We start from the raw sequence: 18,691 nt of genomic DNA, 5'->3' as shown, positions 1-18,691 counted from the left end.
AATCGCAAACAAATTTAGTTGCTTATTGAGTCCTCACACATTCATGAACTCTTACCTTCGCATAAACTTTATAGCACGAAAGCACTTCACATGCTTTCACCTTACGCTTCACCACCCTGGCAATGGCATTCACACTTTTTTACAATTTTAAAAATGCTAAAAACATACTTCATAGTAGTTTTATTCAAGAATCCCGCAATCAAATGAGAGATTTATTCTATCGTGCAAGGAATCAAATCCATTCAACTAAAGAGCGCTTTACAAAGGATCATTCAAATAACATAATGGAAAATATTCATTTACACACACACACACACTCTTCTTGTACATGCAAACTATAAACCCAATTACAATGTGTAATTATACAACTAAATACAAAACAACAAGCTATAACACTTTGTACATGCAAAACTATGAACCCAACTCAACTTGTAGATGGTCTTTTTTTTCCAAATCAACTTGTGGTGTTCTCGATTAAGTGGTGGATTGGTAGAGGACCGCACCGAACTCTCCTCATTTTCAAATCACCTTGCGATGCTCTTGGCTGGCTACCTTGGAGGAGTACAACCAATTTTCTAGAGAGACTTGACCTTCTTTATAGTCCTAATTAAACACGAGAGACCAATTTTAAAGTTTGTTATGAAATAAAATAAAATAATCACTGCCTATAATTTCCAATTCTCTAGAGGACAAAATACAACAGCCAATTGATACAATATGTGAAAATCGATCTAAAACTTGGCTGTTCTTTTTGAACATTTCAGTGAGAGAATGTAATAAGATTCATTTATCTATAAGACGAAATTCAAGAACCAACTAATAGAAGTTTTATCTGGGACTAAATGCATGTGGTAACCATCATTAGCCTGACTTCTCTTGGATAAATAGACAATGAATAGCAAAAAATAAGGCATGTGGTAACCATCATTAGCCTGACTTCTCTTGGATAAATAGATAATGAATAGGAAAAAATTCCATTATAAATATACCAGGAATGCACTCTTACTAGATGCTATAGAAAGAAAGGGGGTAAAAAAAAAAACTAACCCCTGTGTACAAGAGTGTGAATAAAGGATGGACATGACCATGCAGTAATTCATGAAGAAAATCGGCCTTATAAGACCTTAATATATTCTTGCCATGCAATTACAAACACCATAGTTAGCATGATTAGTGATTCAAGTGCTTAATATATTTAATAATGGCTAACAAAAATAAGATAAAATGAACAAAAATGGAGAGAATCGTATCAAAATGGAACCATATAAGCATTCCTTACCACGAGAGCTTTCTTTATTTCTTCTAGCTTCTCTCCCTGCTTGCGCAATTTCTCCAAGAGCTCCGTCTCTTTTATCTGCAAACGACTCGTAATTGATTTAAATTCATACCAAATCACTTCATGCACAGACTCATGAGATCAAGGTTAATACCACCCATGATCTGAGCATAAACCCACTGATTAACCTCAGTGGACATATTTAACCGCTGCTCACTACCTGAGCATAAACCCACTGTCTAACCTTATATGAGGTTTAATCTCTCAATTACGCAGTGGCTCAGCTCACTGATTGATTTACGCATAAAGCCAGTGCTTAATTGAGAGGTTAGGCACTGCCCAACGCCTTTAAATCCCTAACTTGATCGCAGCCACCAACCCACTGAAATTAGCTTGAACGCTGCTCAATACTCGATTTGCTCATAATCCATAGATTAAGCCAAAAAAAAAACCCACTACTTAATCCCACTGTGCAAGGCTTGATTCAGGCGGCATAGGCCTACAGGCTGGGGTTAGATACAGGAAATTGACTACATACCCTCATGTAAATAGCCTCACGGCTTCTTTCTTCCTCTCGGAGCACACTCCCCTTGTCATCAAAGGCACTGAAAGGCCGCCGGCTATGCCTTGCGCAGAGAAGCCTGCGAGCGATGGGAGCAAGCGAAGACGTCGAGGAGGACCCGTGATTGATGAGAAGCGCCATAGCCATGCACAGGAAAAGCTGCAGCTGTCCGATTGCAGTAAAAATGGAGCTCAGCGAGAGGAAAATCACTATTGGGGGCGGTCGTGTTAATGTTTTCAGAAAGAGTCGATAAGCTTCTAGTACGTGCTGGCGATATGCTTGTTGAGTCAGCTTGAAGTTACAACTTGCACTGTTGCACGCTCCTTAGAACCCCGTCCCATGAGGCACACGAGCTGCACGTGTGGCACTCCACACATCCCACAAAATACACACGTCCCAGGATCCTTCCACAAAATTCTCCCCCCACATTTGATGAGCATCAAACACACTAGTATTGTACCCGCGCATTGCTGCGGCCGGCCAAGGTTCCAGAAAAGAACTATTCCCTCTCTACAACCATCTCTCTTTCTCTCTCTCTCACTCACACACACACACACATGCACATGCACATGACCCTCTCCCTCTCTCTGTCACGTATACACACTCTCAAATGTTGAAACTCTCCCTCTCTCTCTCTCTCTCTCTCACATGCACACACATATACACACCTGCTCTCTCTCTCTCTCTCTCTCTCTCTCTCACACACACACACACACACACATGCACACACTCCCTCTCTCTTCTTACACTCTCCCACACATAGAAGCGCGCTCTCTCTCTCTCTCTCTTTCAATCTCTCACTTACACTCTGTCTCTCTCTCTCACTTACACTCTCTCTCTCTCTCTCTCTCTCTCTCTCTCTCTCACGCACACATACACATATGTAAATATATAGTATATACAATATTATGTTTTAGATACATAAACCTATACATAGACACATATACTTATACATATATACATGTATTTAAAAATATAAATACAAACATCGACATAATTTAATTAATTTTGATTAAATTTTAATGTGCGGAGATGGGTGATAAGTTGTGGTCACTTTTAAATATATAGATAGATATATCATACACACATCTAAACACACACACACACACACACACACAAACATATATATATACATATATATATACATATATATATATATATATATATATATATATATATGTATGTATGTATATATAAATGTAAATAAAAACACACACACACACACATGTATACACACATATACATATATGTTTTCTATTTAATTTATATTTTATTAAAAGCTACTTTTTATTCTCTATCTCTCACTCTCTTTCTCTCTCTTTTCACCCTCCCTCATTACATCTCTCTCTCTCTCTCTCTCTCTCCAGGTCTGCCCCATTCTGTCTCTCTCTCTCTCTCTCTCTCACACACACACACACATGTACACACCGCACATACACTAATCTAAACGCACACTCTCTCCTCCCACACAAACTATCTCCTACGTAGAAATTATCTGCCTCTCTCTCTCTCTCTCTCTCTCACACACACACACACACACACACACGCACACATGCACACACATACACATGTACACACCGCACATACACTAATGAAAACACACACTATCTCCTCTCACACAAACGATCTCCTACATAGAAATTCTCAGCCTCTCTCTCTCTCTCTCTGTCTCTCTCTCATGCACACACACACTCTCTCTCTCTTCACGCACACTCTCACATAGACACTCTCTCTCTCTCTCTCTCTCACACACACACACACACACACACACACACACACACACTTAAATAGATTTACACACATATATATATAATTTTAATTAATTAATTAATTAAATTTTAGATTAAATTTTAATGGTATAGGGATGAGTGGTGAGGTGTGCTCACTCTTGAATAAATGCATCTTACATGTAATCTCTCTCTCTCTCTCTCTCTCTCTCTCTCTCTCTCACACACACACACACACACACACACATGCACATGCACATGCACACCCTCTTTCTCTCACATACACATGCACACACTCAAATGTCGAAACTCTCTCTCTCTCTCTCTCTCTCTCTTACACACACACACACACACACATGTACACACATGCACATGTACTAATGCAAACACACACTCTTTCCTCCTACACACTCTCACACATAGACTTCCATGTCTCTGTCTCTCTGTGTGTTTCTCTCTCTCTCTCTCTCCCCTCCACTCAGACACACACAAACACACACACACACACACACACATGCACATGTACTAATGCAAACACACACTCTTTCCCCCTACACACTCTCACACGCATACACTAATGAAAACACACACTATCTCCTCCCACACAAACTATTTCCTACATAGAAATTCTCAGGCTCTCTCTCTCTCTCTCTCTGTGTCTCTCTCTCATGTACACACACACACACTCTCACATAGAAACTCTCTCTCTCTCTCTCTCTCTCTCTCTCTCTCTCACACACACACACACACACTTAAATAGATTTACACACACATATATATAATTTTAATTAGTTAAATTTTAATGGTAGGGATGAGTGGTGAGGTGTGCTCACTCTCAAATAAATGCATCTTACATGTAATCTCTCTCTCTCTCTCTCTCTCTCTCTCTCTCTCTCTCTCTCTCTCTCTCACGCACACACACACATGCACACTATTTATATATACATGCTTACATACCTATAGATACACATACATACATAATATATATAAGTGTGTGTATCTATAGGTATGTAAGCATGTATACAAAGATTTCATTGAAAGATGTGAGATAAGATCTTCTTAGATTCAAATTCAAAATTGCATTGGAAGATGTGAGATTTGGCTCCTCCTCACGCTTGGAGGAGGAGTGGTTATTTTGAATTAGCCCCACCTCCTTTGCCCACGTGGAGGGAGGTGGGGTTGTGGTTAATCTTGTATAGATATGAAAAATCCATGTGATTATGAGATGAAAAGAGAATAAATCCACATGCACATGTAGCAAAGAAGGTATGTGCATAAGGCCTAAGCGATTTAATCTCTCACTATATGAGGATGGCTATCAAGCTTGCCACCATGAGCCCTACACCATGAAAAGCCATCTCTATAAAAAAAGGAGCTAAGAGTACATGTAAGTGTCCAAGATATGAATATCCCTACAATGAACCCAAGGCCCTATTTATAGTAGCTTTGCCCGTGGCCCATTATTTACATGTTTAGACCTTAGTTTTGCTTCATTACAAACCATCCCTTCCCCAAAGATTTTGTTCTCATCAAAATCATACAAGATATCTACAATTTAATATAGCCTCAAATGAAATCAATGGGAAGTGGTGAAGGTCCCAAATATGCTTTCCAAATGTAAGGAAGTCCACAAAACTTTATCTCCGATGCATATGTATGGAAATGTTGTGTGGTAGCCCTTGTTGTAGATGAAATCCGTTAAAAAATTCTTCATGAAAACTCTATGAAGTAGGCTGCAAGTGATACATACACTTTAGCCAAACATGTCCCGCATCATATTCTTCCATTGTGATGACCATTGAAGCTTGTTGAAGTAGAGCATTGATCCCAACAATGGAGCTCACCAAAATTGTCCAGAAATTACAGCATGCTTATTATCCTAACTATTGCCCATTTTCTCCATACCAATCATGCCACTTGGTCAAGTAACACCTACCTCAAGTATGCCATATTGTTACACATACTCCAAAGATTACCAAGTGGCCTTATCCATGAGCAACGTGGAACTAGACCCTCCAATCATGAAAGAAGTGCTCTTGAAGCATAATGGACTGTCATAGCAGCCCAAGTTGATATCGAAACCACTTGCAAATCTCTCATGAAAACACTTCAAAATGACCCCCAAATGACATGTGCATGATGTCAAACCATCTACATATCATAAACTACCATCATAGTCACCATTAGAGCTCATTGAGATCACCAAAAGACTTCAAAAAGTGCCTCTACCAAAGGGTGTGTGCGGGAACAAGCCCTTGGCTAGAGGCTGTAAAAGAGAATCTGTAAATGTGAGAGAACCTGTGAAAAGGTGAGAAGAATCTACTGGGAGAGAATAAAGGGTAGCATGAGGAGATTTAGGTGTGGAGATATTCTGGGAGAGAGGTGGAGAGAATCAAGCAAAAGAGGTGGAGTGAATCAAGGAGAAATCAGTGGGATTAGATGCTTGGATGTAAACTCTATAAATTGAGGCATTGGCCTAATGAGAACTTGCTGGTTTTTGATTATCCATGCCTACATTAAGCTATCAGTTAATTGCTCACTAATCACATCTTAATTATTATCTAATCTCTTTATTAATGATGTTGATTCTAGCATTTGATCCACCATAGCTCATCACATTGCTGTAATTTTAACATGGTATCAAAGCCTAGCCTAGAATCCATCAAGTTTATGAGCCCATTATCTAACTAATTAAAATTAGTAGATAATTAAGAAATAATCATTTTTTAAAGTTATTTTCAACTAGCCCACTGTACCTCCAGCCAGTGGAGGAGCTCCCTCTCCCTGTAGGCTCAACATTAGCTCAAAAGCTTTCAGCCATAGCTAGCCATACCCATTGGGCTCCAGCCCATTCAAGAATTTCATCAAAACGCTGGCGCAATCAGGAGAAAATTGTGAATTTTCCACTACTTCTTTTTCTGTAAAAAATGGAGATCTTGTCTTCCACATATGCAATGGGTGTAATTCCTCTTGGCCCTAGGGGTTTTCAAGGGTGTTCTACAAGCTGGTGAAGTCAGAATTTGATTTGATCAAGTCTACAGTGAGATCCAAGCTCTTCATCAAATCTACACAGGTGACTTTGGTAAAATAGAGATTAAGCATTCAATGTTTGGTCAAATCTTGTGTTTCTTGGCTCAATCCTCTACTAGACTGATTGCTATTGATGGCCTTGAAAGCATTTGAGCTCATTTGAACTCTAAGGCCTCAGATCTGGGCTCCCCGCATACTCTGTTTTTTGGATTAATTTACTAATCATTGATTAATCAATGCTAATCACTATATTTTGGTGCAATTGAGGGTTCAAATTAACCATTAGGTATCTGATACAGATCCCTATATCTTCATATTGCAATTCGGAGATGGTTTGATACTCCAACCATTCCATACAAATTGGTTACCCTTGATTTAAAGTAATTTCTGGTGATTTTATGCTGATAAAATCTGTTGTAATCATCTCCTAAACACCAGATTGAGTTGTAAAAGGGTAGACACTGCCCTTAAATCTTGAAATTGTATCAAGAGGTAAGACCCCCTTCACATTATCATGAGTACGGTACAAGAGATAGCCAAATTTAATGGGGAGCAGTTTTACACATGGCAGACAAAAACCATGTATCTGCTCATGAGGAAAAATCTGTGGGGGCTAGTTGAGGGAAGATATGAATTCCCAGAGGTGAGAGGGAAAAATGAGTGGAAGATCAGGAATAAAAAAGCATTGGGACTTATCGCACTCAGTCTAAATGATGAAATCATTCATCACATCACAGGGATACAATGGGCAAAAGATGCATGGGATGAACTCAATAAATTATTTGGCACACAAGCTAAAAATTCAAAGATAAATCTGTTAATGTAATTCTACAAATTGGATATGAAGGAAAGTGAACCTTTAGTTACACACTTGAACAGATATAAAAGCATTAAGCAACAACTGGCACCATTGGCAAAAAGGTAGAAGATGATGAGGCACTAGCAGTGCTTCTGAAAAGTGTGGACAAAGGTGAATATGAAAACATTGTGGCAACACTAAAGAATGTACATGAATTGAAGCTACACGAGATAGAAGGAGCTCTACTAGAGCAAGAGAGTAGAGGCAAAGAGAAGAAATGGCTTGACTCAACAGCAAGAGAAGAAAAAGCATTCTTCACCCGAGGAGGATTCTCTTGAGGACGAGGACGAGGAAGAGGCAGAGTAGGAGGAAGGACCTTCACTTGCCACAAAGCCAGGACACATGGCAAGAGACTGCTACAACAAACCCAGTGGAGAAGGAACGACATCGGCAAACTTCATGGTGGAGGCTCCTAAGGAAGTGGAGTCGGATCATCTTTTCTGAGAGAGAGAGAGAAACCCCACAGCCCAATGTAACCTGTCCCAACAAAGTAAAACCACCTTTGAGCCACCGATGATGTAGGCCATGTGGTAGATGTATGTGTGAGCATTTTAGTCAAGGTCACGGGCACTTATAGTAGCCTTGGACACATAGAGAGAGAGTGTGTCAAGGACTATGAGTTTAGGGACTTGAGGCACTGGTCGCGGACTATCAAGTAAGAGGGAAACTTGGTATAGGGTCCAGGTGTGCTAGGAGTATTCACTTGAGGGGAGGTGTTGAAATATACAAGTGAATAGGGTGTGTGCAGGAACAAGCCCTTGGCTAGAGGCTGTAAAAGAGAATCTGTAAATGTGAGAGAACCTATGAAAAGGTGAGAAGAATCTACTGGGAGATAATAAAGGGTAGCATGAGGAGATTTAGGAGGTGTGGAGATATTCTGGGAGAGGTGGAGAGAATCAAGCAAAAGAGGTGGAGTGAATCAAGGAGAAATCAGTGGGATTAGATGCTTGGATGTAAACTCTATAAATTGAGGCATTGGCTTAATGAGAACTTGCTAGTTTTTTATTATCCATGCCTACATTAAGCTATCACTAATCACATCTTAATTATCATCTAATCTCTTTGTTAATGATGTTGATTCTAGCATTTCATCCACCATAGCTCATCACATTGCTGTAATTTTAACAGATGAATCCCACTACCAGGGTCAAATGGAAATTTATCCTTTTGAAATGCCTTGTCATCCACAATGTGATCATTATTCCAACCACCGGGGTCAAATGGAAAAGCTATGAGTATCGCCTCGAAGATAAGGTAATCCATACAACTGCGACCACATGAACGAAATGTAAATCCAAGCCATGTAGAATCCAAAGAAATGGCTCTCAAATTGCCTAGATCGAATAGAGAATATAGAAAGCCCAAGTCGGTGATGCGACTAGCCAATCCTCTTGGGTCGAATGGATAACCACAATGTAGATCATCCAACCATGAAACAAATGTGTGACCTCCTGGATCGAAAGGAAGATATACCAGCGCATCCAAAAATTTAAAATGTAGATTCAACACCACCTTGGTATGAGGAACTCCATCATCAATTGTCATAGCACCAAATCCTACTATCTTATAGAAATCTTGACTAATTTCCACACTATGGTGTGGTGTACCATGGCGTGTCACATAATCATATATCATGCATCTCAAGTGACGTATGATGCATGTGAATGTGAATGTGAATGTGGAAGTGGATGTGGATGTGGATGTGAATGTGAATGCTATTCAAAGCAAGAGGAATGCCAAGTGTAGGTACCAACAATTCACATATATTACCCTTGTTTATCTTGGCTTCACTTGTAGATTACACCACACTTGTACTACTCCTTTCCCATCAACCTCCTCCAGGTTTATCTCAAAATTGTCATCCCTTGGAACAACCATGTTTTTCAACTTTGCTCGTATCCTGTCACATTCTTTCTGCCACCCCTCCATGACATCCGTGGAAACACACACCTCTTTTTGAGTAAGAGTGGCCTTCATGGGAGCACACTCATCCTCAACTCTAGAATTAGATGGGTTTATGCATGGACTCTTTGACCTAGTGGGATTCATATCATGCATGGTTGCCTTTCTCTTTATGTGGACATTTTCCAACTTTTCTCCTCTTGCTTTGCATTGACCTCTACAAAGTCATCAAGAACAAGTCAAAAGGTTCTTCAAAGATCTTGTCTTCTATAATTTCCTTTTGAACTACACTCTATGTGGCCACTTCCTTGACAGGAACAATACCAATTGGCTTCCATTTTCCCCATGAAGTGATAGGAGGCCTTGAGAATGGCGCCACTGTCATTTTTCCTAGAATGTAAGGGAGCGGGAGGCATCAACAAACGAACTCCGATTGAGGAGATTTCTTCGTGGCGGGAGAAAAGCTACAGGGTCCGTTGGACAGTGTTTATCGGAGCAAAAATGCGTTTTGGGTGCGTCTGGACCTCGATTTTTCAATTCGCACAGGCGTTCATAGGCATTGCGGGTAAGTTTTAATTCTCTGCAAAACTCTTATTTTGAAACTGTAGGAAGGGCGTTTGGTTGTGCAGACACTGTGTGTGTTGCAAAGAGTTCTCAAAGTTGCCATTGGGTGTATGTATACAAATTAAAGTCACAAGTTGTGACAGTTTGGGTGTAGTATAGTACCGTTTGCAGAGAATACAACAGTTTGTGCAGGTCAAACAAGAGTGTTGTTTTTGGTAAATTTGTGTTACAGAAAAGATGTCGAATGATGGAATAAACCAAATTGTTACATAAAAGCTTAAAAAGAACAACTTCCATGCTTAGAGGTTTAGATTTGCAAATTTCTTGATGGGAAATGGTTACTGGGACTACATTGAAGGTGAACATGAGGAGGCACCGGAGATACCGGAGATTAATCCAATTGCTGCAGATGTAAAAGAGTTCAAGGATTGGAATCAAGGAGAAAGGAAAGTCATGTATTGGATTTCTATTAGTATACAGGACACCATGATTGGGCATATACAGAATGCCAAGTCACCTAAGGAGGCATGGGACACCTTGGTGAAGTTGTATGAAACTAACACCAAGGCATGAAATATTCAGCTGTGCTGAAGAATGAGCTTCATACCGTGGAGAAGAAAAATATGTATGTGAATGATTATGCCTTGAAGATCAAGGACATTGTGGAATCCCTTGCATCAATTGGTATTTCTGTTAATGATGATGATAAGGTGGAAGTGTGTCTACGTGGTCTCGGGCCACAATACAAGGCGTTCAAGACATCTATTTAGACTTGGGAGAACATTCCCAACTTCACAGATTTGGTGTCAATGCTAATCATTGAAGAGAATAATTTGGGTGAAGATCAACAGTCTTCACAAAACAAAAACAGTTCAGAGCAGCAGGCCCTCTACACAAGTGCAGGTAGAGGAGGAGGTAGAGGTCGTGGACGTGGCCAAGGTGGTGGCTGAACAGGTAATCAGAGTTATGGTTAGCCAAACAGTCCAACAGCAACAATCCCAAGATTCGCAACAACAACACACAGGTGGAAGAGGCCAATTTAGAGGCATGGGGAGCCAACAAGATTGTGGTAATTGGCAAAGAAAACATAATGATACACGAGGTTGTTTTTTTTTTGTAAGCCTGGGCATGTGCAGGAAGATTGCTATAAGAAGCAGAGTGACATGCAAAATGGGAAAGTGCAGCAAAACAACTATGAATCCTCTAGCATAAATAATGAGGATAATGAGAGGTTGTTTGTTATGCAACATGTGGTTAATGTTGTGTCTGGAAATGATGTAGCAGCATGTAAGGATGACGTACGGTATGTTGTTTCAAGTGCCTCGAACCACATGACAAGTCATGGTGAGTGGTTCAAGAAATGAAGAGTCTTGAAAGACCACGTTTTGTTGAAACAGGGGATGACACTACTCATCCGATTGCCCATGTTGGAGATGTGTCATTGTCTATGCAGGATGGTAAAAAGAAGTACCTGATATACTTCATGTTTTGAACATTACAAAGAATCTAGTTTCTGTTGGCCAGATGATTGGGTAGGGTTTGTAGATCCAGTTTAACCCTGATGGCTGTTATGTAGAAGACTTTAAAGATAAGTGTAGGTTGGTTGCAAAAGACAACAGAGTGGGCATAATGTTGACATTGAATGTGAATATGCCTGAAGTGAGTGCTGCAATGTTTGGAAATGGTTCAGGAGTTGTTGCAGATACGTACATTTGGCATAAGAGAATTGGGCATGTAAATGTGCAAAGAATGAAGTCTATGCAGACTAAAGAAATTGTGATAAGTTCAAGGTATGCGAAAAGTATGTGAAGCATGTCAACTTAGAAAGCAAACAAAACATGTATTTCCATATGATAGAAATGTGAGCAAGAATGTACTAGATGTTGTGCATTCAGATGAATGGGGTCATGCAAAGACTATGTCTATGGTTGGTTGTAGGTACTACATAACATTCATTGATGACCACACGAGAAAAGTGTGGGTGTATTTCATGAAGGAGGAGAGGGAAGTGTTCACTCATTTTCAGAATTTAGAGTTATGTGGCTGAAAAACAGACGCATCCCCTTTGCATACCCTTGCACAAATGTATTCTGGCATACCCAAATAATCATGTGGCATCCAATTAGCATCCTTTCAATGCATCTTAATTAAATTTTGATAGAAATTTGCCATAACTTTGTTGCATTTATAAGTGGATCTCAATCAATACAAACCTAATCCAATGCAACCAAAAAGATCAACTATGGTTATGCATTCTTGCATAACCACATTGTGAACCATTGATTGCCAAGTTTCCTTGAAACCGTTGCCACTTGATTGGATTGAGGGAAGTCGGTGTAGAGCGTTTGCTTGCCGATCTCCCAACCAAGCCTTCTCACCCTCTTACCAAAGTTTGAAATCTGATGGCAAGAGTTGAGGCCATGTTTTCACTCTATGTACCTAATCCTCCAATGTATCACTTTTCCAAGGCAATCATGGCACACTAGATTCAATACATTCTCCCCTTGGCCTATCCCCACCAATTTACAAGGTCCCTCACCACATAACTAGCTTTCTAATACTGCAAGAATTAATGGAAAGCATAGAAATGGATGAGAGCATGAGACACATACCAATGGCATTTATAGAACATGCCAATCATTTACAACTCATAGATCTAATAGCCTTTTTGTTTGTCCTAAATGATTCAGGTGCAAAGCCCCTTACCATGGGCTCAAGAGTACAAAGAAAAGCATCCATATTGAGCATAAGCATGAGCCAATTCCATCATAATGCATCAATTACTCAATGCAATCTCCTTTCTCCATAATGCATTCAATCAAACCAATCTAATGACCATAATGTGGCTTCCATGATTTTCATGGCAAGTTGATTAGCATGTAATCAAGGCTTAGTGAAGGAAGCATTCAAATCTTGATCAATGAACTTCCAAGAAGATCACCATTGCAAAGCTTGGAGAAGTCATATGCTTACTCACCATCATCCATTCACTAGCTTGATTTCCCATGAGCAGGGGATTTCATGGGAACTCACCATTCACTAGCTTAGTGAATGATGAGTTTCCCCTACTCATGCAAAAATTGATGACATATTTGGATGTAGCCAAGCATGATAAAGAGATTGATAAAGAAATTTCTCAAAAATTTGGTGAAAAAATTCTGAAAATTCCTTAGAAACCCTAATCTCAAGAGATCAAAATTTGTGGAAGATTGTTGATTAGACATTTGATTAAAGTTGTCAAGCAACATTAGCAAAAAGGGATTAGGGTTGATAAGCTCCACTCAACACCAAGAACGCGCGCAGCCAAAATGATGTCCTCACGGCTAAAAGAGAAGACGTTTACAGCTTATTAATGAGTCTAATGGTTGCTTAAACTTGTTATGGGAGCTTCCAACCTCATGTACCATGGTTAATGGCTTCCAAGAAGGCCTTCAGGAGGCGACGCGCGCAGGCGGCCGTGAACTGCAAATCGACGCATCCAGCCCATTTTTCACCATTGATTCAACGTTTCCTTGCCAAATGTCTTCCTTATGCTAAGATCCAATGGTGAATGCCAAGCTCCAATGGTAATGGTTATGCTCCAAAAGATGGCACGCAGTTGTCCCTCCTTCTCACGGGCAAAAATTAGCACCAACTCCCTCATTGAATGGCTCTATGTGAAGCTATTTACAAGCCAAAAGGAAGCCCTAAGCTATGGCTAGGGCTTAGCAAGAGATTGAAGCACCATACACCCTCAAAATCAAGCAAAAAAAGGAAAAACGTTTGGATTAAGGATACATACAAGCAGAAAGAGAGAAAACGTTTGGATTAAGGATATGAACCATGATAAGTGTAATTTCTCCCAATTTTTGGTCCAAGCATTCAAATTTTTGGTGCGGATCAGCAAAACAAGAAAATTCAAAAAATTTCAGAGAAATTCCAAGAAAGTGTATCAAAATCAGAGCTTTGATACCAATTGAAATGGATCTAGACTAAATATCAAGAAATCAATACATATAGTTCAAATCTAGCATCCATTTGATGAGCATTAAAGACATATGAGAAATCCATGTGATTATGATGAAAAGAGAAGAACTCAACATGCACATGTAGCAAAGAAGGTATGTGCTTCTAGAAGGCCTAAGTGGTTTAACCTCTCACCATGCGGATGGTATCAAGCTTGCCATGAGCCCTAGACCATGAAAGGCCATCTCTATGAAAGGAGCCAAGAGTACATGTAAGTGTCCAAGATATGAATGACCAAAAAAGATCCCTACAATGAACCCAAGGCCCTATTTATAGTAGCCTTGCCCATGGCCCTATTTATAGTAGCCTTGTCCATGGCCCATTATTTACATGTTTTGGACCTTAGTTTGCTTCATTACATCATTCTTCTGTAGCACTATAGGCTCCCTTGATGCCTCGAACCCCTCAGGATTACGACGATTTGGGTACCCTATTTGCCTTTGCCATCGCCGGTCTTCCATTGATGATGGCGTGTATGCCTTTTTCCAATGGATAAGGTATTCATCTTCACGATTTCACTATGCCTTCCTTTGTAAATTTCTAGTGGCCTTTCTAATGCGTGTATTTCTCCAGTGGAGTCCTCTATTCGACTTAAACTACACATGCACAGGGACTGCTACAATGCAGGTCCCTTGCATGCCATTCCTCACTCTCCTTTTTGAGTAATTGCTCTTAGGAACCAATCTTGCACACTAATTGTCTTTTGCTCTTCATGCATGCGCAATAAAAACTCAAATCTATATTTTTGGGCCTTTGCACATGCAATTGAAGTGCACAGATCAAATTGTTGCATGCCGCACCTAGAACGTTCGCTGGTTGTGATGGTTTTCTTATATTTTCATTTCTCAATCAATATGGTTGACTGCTATGGCATACTGTTTTTGCCACAACTAATTATCCCCATGGTAAATTTTCCCAAAGCCTCATGTCCATGCATAAAATAGATGCATTCTAATTTTCTTTTTTTGGTTTAGAATGAACAGCTCTTTTTTTGGGACCAATAATGTATATATTATAAAAAGAAAGGAAAAAATTTACATAGCATTCTTTCTAGCCCCATAGTCAGCCTTCAATAACAAATAATTCAACCACCATTAAGCATTCTACACACCAAATCCCATCTATCATCCTCAGAAACAAAAGAAGATTCATCCCAAGACAACTGGTACCCAAGCAAAATGCAAGCCTCAACCAAAGCTTCAGTTGAGTAGCCCCTAGGAGCCTGTTTTTCTAGAACCTCACCCTTCACCTCCCCTTTCTTAAACCAGATTTGATTGTTCCACCACTGGATTCTCAATAAAGGTCACAAAGATGTAACTTGCTTACTTGACCTTCTTATACCATCTCTTTGTTCTAGGTCCATATCTGGCTAGCTTAGTCTTCACCCTCTGCCTTCTGAGACCTTGCAAATCATTACACCAGATCATTAGGCACAACCCAGTATGTCTGCAAGTGACCCTAAAGGGATAAGGATCAGATGATAGCACACTATGAATCAGCTGAAACAATTTAACCCCACTCAATTTATTAACGAAGCATATAGACCAGCACATACATATACATTTATGCATCAATCCACTAACATCAATTCCTGTATCACAAGATTTCTGAAACACAATATAGTTTCTGGAGTTCTAGATTTCCCATAAACAACAACACCTGATAATATTAAAGATCACATCAACATGTCCACCATTAGTTGTCCATCTGCCAATCAGCCAGTCCCATAAAGAAATCTATTTTTAGTTCAAAAGAGTTATTTTCATCAATTTTGATTTTATGCATGAGAAGATGCATAAAAGATTGAATTTTAATTCAAAAGTGTCATTCTCATTTAAAGAGAATTTATGCATAGGAAGATGCATAAAAGATTGATTTTTATTTCGAAAGTGTTATTCTCCTTAAAATGGAATTTATGCATAAATAGATGCGTAAAGAAATCTTATATAAAAAATAACAATTCTCTTGTATTCTATAAATAGATATGAGGATGTGAAATGAATCAGATAGATTAAAAATGAACGAAGAATGGATGGAGATGTATGTATGTGAAGAAATGGATGTAGATGTGAATGTGGATGTATGGATGTGGAAATGGAAGTGTGGATGTATGAATGTAGATGTGGATGTATGAATGTGGATGTGGAAATGGATGTATGGATGTAGATGTAAATGTGGATGTATGGATGTGGACGTGTGGATGTGGATGTATGGATGTGGATGTGGATGTTGATGTATGAATGCAGATGTGGAAATGGATGTATGAATGTGGATGTGGATGTATGAATGTGAATGTGGATGTGTGGATGTGGAAATGGAAGTGTGGATGTATGAATGTAGATGTGGATGTATGAATGTGGATGTGGAAATGGATGTATGGATGTAGATGTGAATGTGGATGTATGGATGTGGATGTGTGGATGTGGATGTATGGATGTGGATGTTGATGTATGAATGCGGATGTGAAAATGGATGTATGAATGTGAATGTGGATGTGGATGTATGAATGTGAATGTGGATGTGTGGATGTGGAAATGGAAGTGTGGATGTATGAATGTAGATGTGGATGTATGAATGTGGATGTGGAAATGGATGTATGGATGTAGATGTGAATGTGGATGTATGGATGTGGATGTGTGGATGTAGATGTGAATGTGGATGTATGGATGTGGATGTGTGGATGTTGATGTATGAATGTGAATGTGGATGTATGAATGTGGATGTAGATGTGGATGTGGATGTATAAATGTCGATGTGGAAATGGATGTATGGATGTATAAATGGAATGTGGAATAAGTAATGTGGATTGATGAGGGATAATGTGGAAAGATGAGAGTTCATTATAGAAACTGTATTTGTAAACTGTTTGTAAATGACTGTTTTATGTCAAGAATGCTGGGGAAGCATTTTGACCGTCTTGTGATTAAGGTCATGGAGACCTATCTGATAAAGTTGCAATTGCTGAGACGGAGAGTCAATGGAGGACGTCTCGCGTAGCAAGGTCGGCCGAGGTCTTGACCAGCCTCGGTTCGATTTAAATGGTGAGCTTCTGGTACGGTGGATGAGGGACCAAGGAAGCGGCCTATGAGTGAAGGGCTAGGTGACCTACGAAGGATCCTAGAGGGTGCTGACCATACGGTGCTCGGGCTCTGGGTCGTCGAAGATACCCACACGTGCGTCGTGGAAGATATTGGAATAAGGAGTAAGAGTTGTTTTCTGAAACCAGGCATGGATCTGGTTGATTGACCTTGCTAGTCCTCAACGGATGAGTCCATGGCTCTTTTATATGGATCAGTTGGTTGATCTTGCTGATCTTCCACGGAGATTCCATTTTGTTATGTGAATATATTGCCGGTTACTATGAGCTAGGACGTATCGAAAAGGCCCCTGAGTGAACAGGTGGTGAGCATTCTGGTTGCCAATGATGCCATAAGTACACCGATGAATGAATGATTAGAAATATGGATTCAACCAGAGATTTTGAGGATTGTGATCAGTGACATAATGGTTTCATTAAAGGATTGTTTTAAAGTTAGCTGATGCTGAGAAAAAGGCAATTTCATATTGGGTGTGTAAGTGGTGTGACTAGTTTTATGTTTGCATGAACTTCCGGCTAGGGGACCTGGGAACTCTTTTCCCTGGTACCGGGGACAAAACCTAACCAAATTCTAAATTGGATCCCATCACTACAGTGGTTGGGTGGTTGGCTAACCCATGGGACTGGATGGGGTTAGGCTGGACTGATGGATCCGTAAAATGAGACTCCTTTCTGTTATATTACGTTAGATGAAGTAAATCTCGGATAGTAATTATTCTATGGATAGGAATCAACGGCTGTGCCTCTTGATGGGGAAAAAAGCGTTGATCTCTATGATCCAAGTGCAAGTTTCTTCCTTAATCTGACCAAGTGACTTTAGGTTCGGTTGGATCAGTTTGGTCAGTAATGACCCTGACTACGTTAGAGTAAAATTTTATCCTGGAGGAATCGCCTGTGCTTTCCGAGCAAGGGAAGTTTTTCTAAGTTCAATTTTGGAGAACCGAGGAATTAGTCACCTGTCCCGATATCCGTGGTGGGCGAGGCCCCGAGTGTAGGACTCTGCCCCGGGCAAGCCTTGTGCTACTTCCACTCTGCTAGCACCCCTGAGACTGTTGCGCGGTGGGGGACAGGGATCTTACAGTTGGTATCAGAGCTACTTGGCTAATGAGGATCAACCGAGAAGCCAAATATGTCAAAAATTTACCAAGAAGCACTAAAAGGTTGTAATTGTGTGATAAAATTCATACAATTTGATATTCAAACTAAAATTCGTAATTTGATAATTGTGTCTTCTGATGGAAGTACCGCAATTGTATGGAATCCCTGACTTGCTTGAGGCCTAGACATGATGGTATTTACCTTATAGTTCCAAGAACCATGACTACCCGTATATACCGAGGGTATAACTGCAGCTCTTTACTGGCAGTATATATGAGTAAATCTAAGACTTAAAATTATAAGCATTAATACTATCCAGATGATGAATTTGAATGTGGTTGATATGATTTTAAATTCTGATTGAAATGATGAGTTGATTTGGATTCTGATTGAAAAATGAAGATTTTTAAATTTTTGCTGAATTGTAATTAACTACGTAAAACCTCAATGAGGATGATTGGGACGAGTTCCTGTGATAATGTTCGTAGCTAGAATGACGTTAATGACTTCAGCAAATCACTATGAGATTAGTGAATTGTGCTAGCAGATTAATACTGTTAACTTTTGATCA

The 18,691-nt window shown here is 39.7% G+C and overlaps 1 protein-coding gene across 1 annotated transcript; it reads right to left on the bottom strand.

Moving 5' to 3' along the window:
* Window positions 1-338: 338 nt before the first annotated feature.
* Window positions 339-2,059, bottom strand: LOC147629665 (uncharacterized). The gene is made up of 3 exons (XM_086811177.1): window positions 1,815-2,059; window positions 1,280-1,354; window positions 339-603 (listed from the first exon to the last, which is right to left on the bottom strand). Exons 1-3 carry the CDS (start codon window positions 1,983-1,985, stop codon window positions 520-522), a joined length of 330 nt encoding a protein of 109 aa, XP_086667303.1. The 5' UTR covers window positions 1,986-2,059; the 3' UTR covers window positions 339-519.
* Window positions 2,060-18,691: the final 16,632 nt, after the last annotated feature.

This window comes from Cibotium barometz, chromosome 17, assembly GCF_041138505.1.
Source record: "Cibotium barometz isolate CiBa-2024 chromosome 17, ASM4113850v1, whole genome shotgun sequence".
Taxonomy (NCBI): Eukaryota; Viridiplantae; Streptophyta; class Polypodiopsida; order Cyatheales; family Cibotiaceae; genus Cibotium; species Cibotium barometz.
The sequence above is the reverse complement of the archived record's forward strand: the minus strand, read 5'-3'. Positions and strand labels throughout refer to the sequence as shown.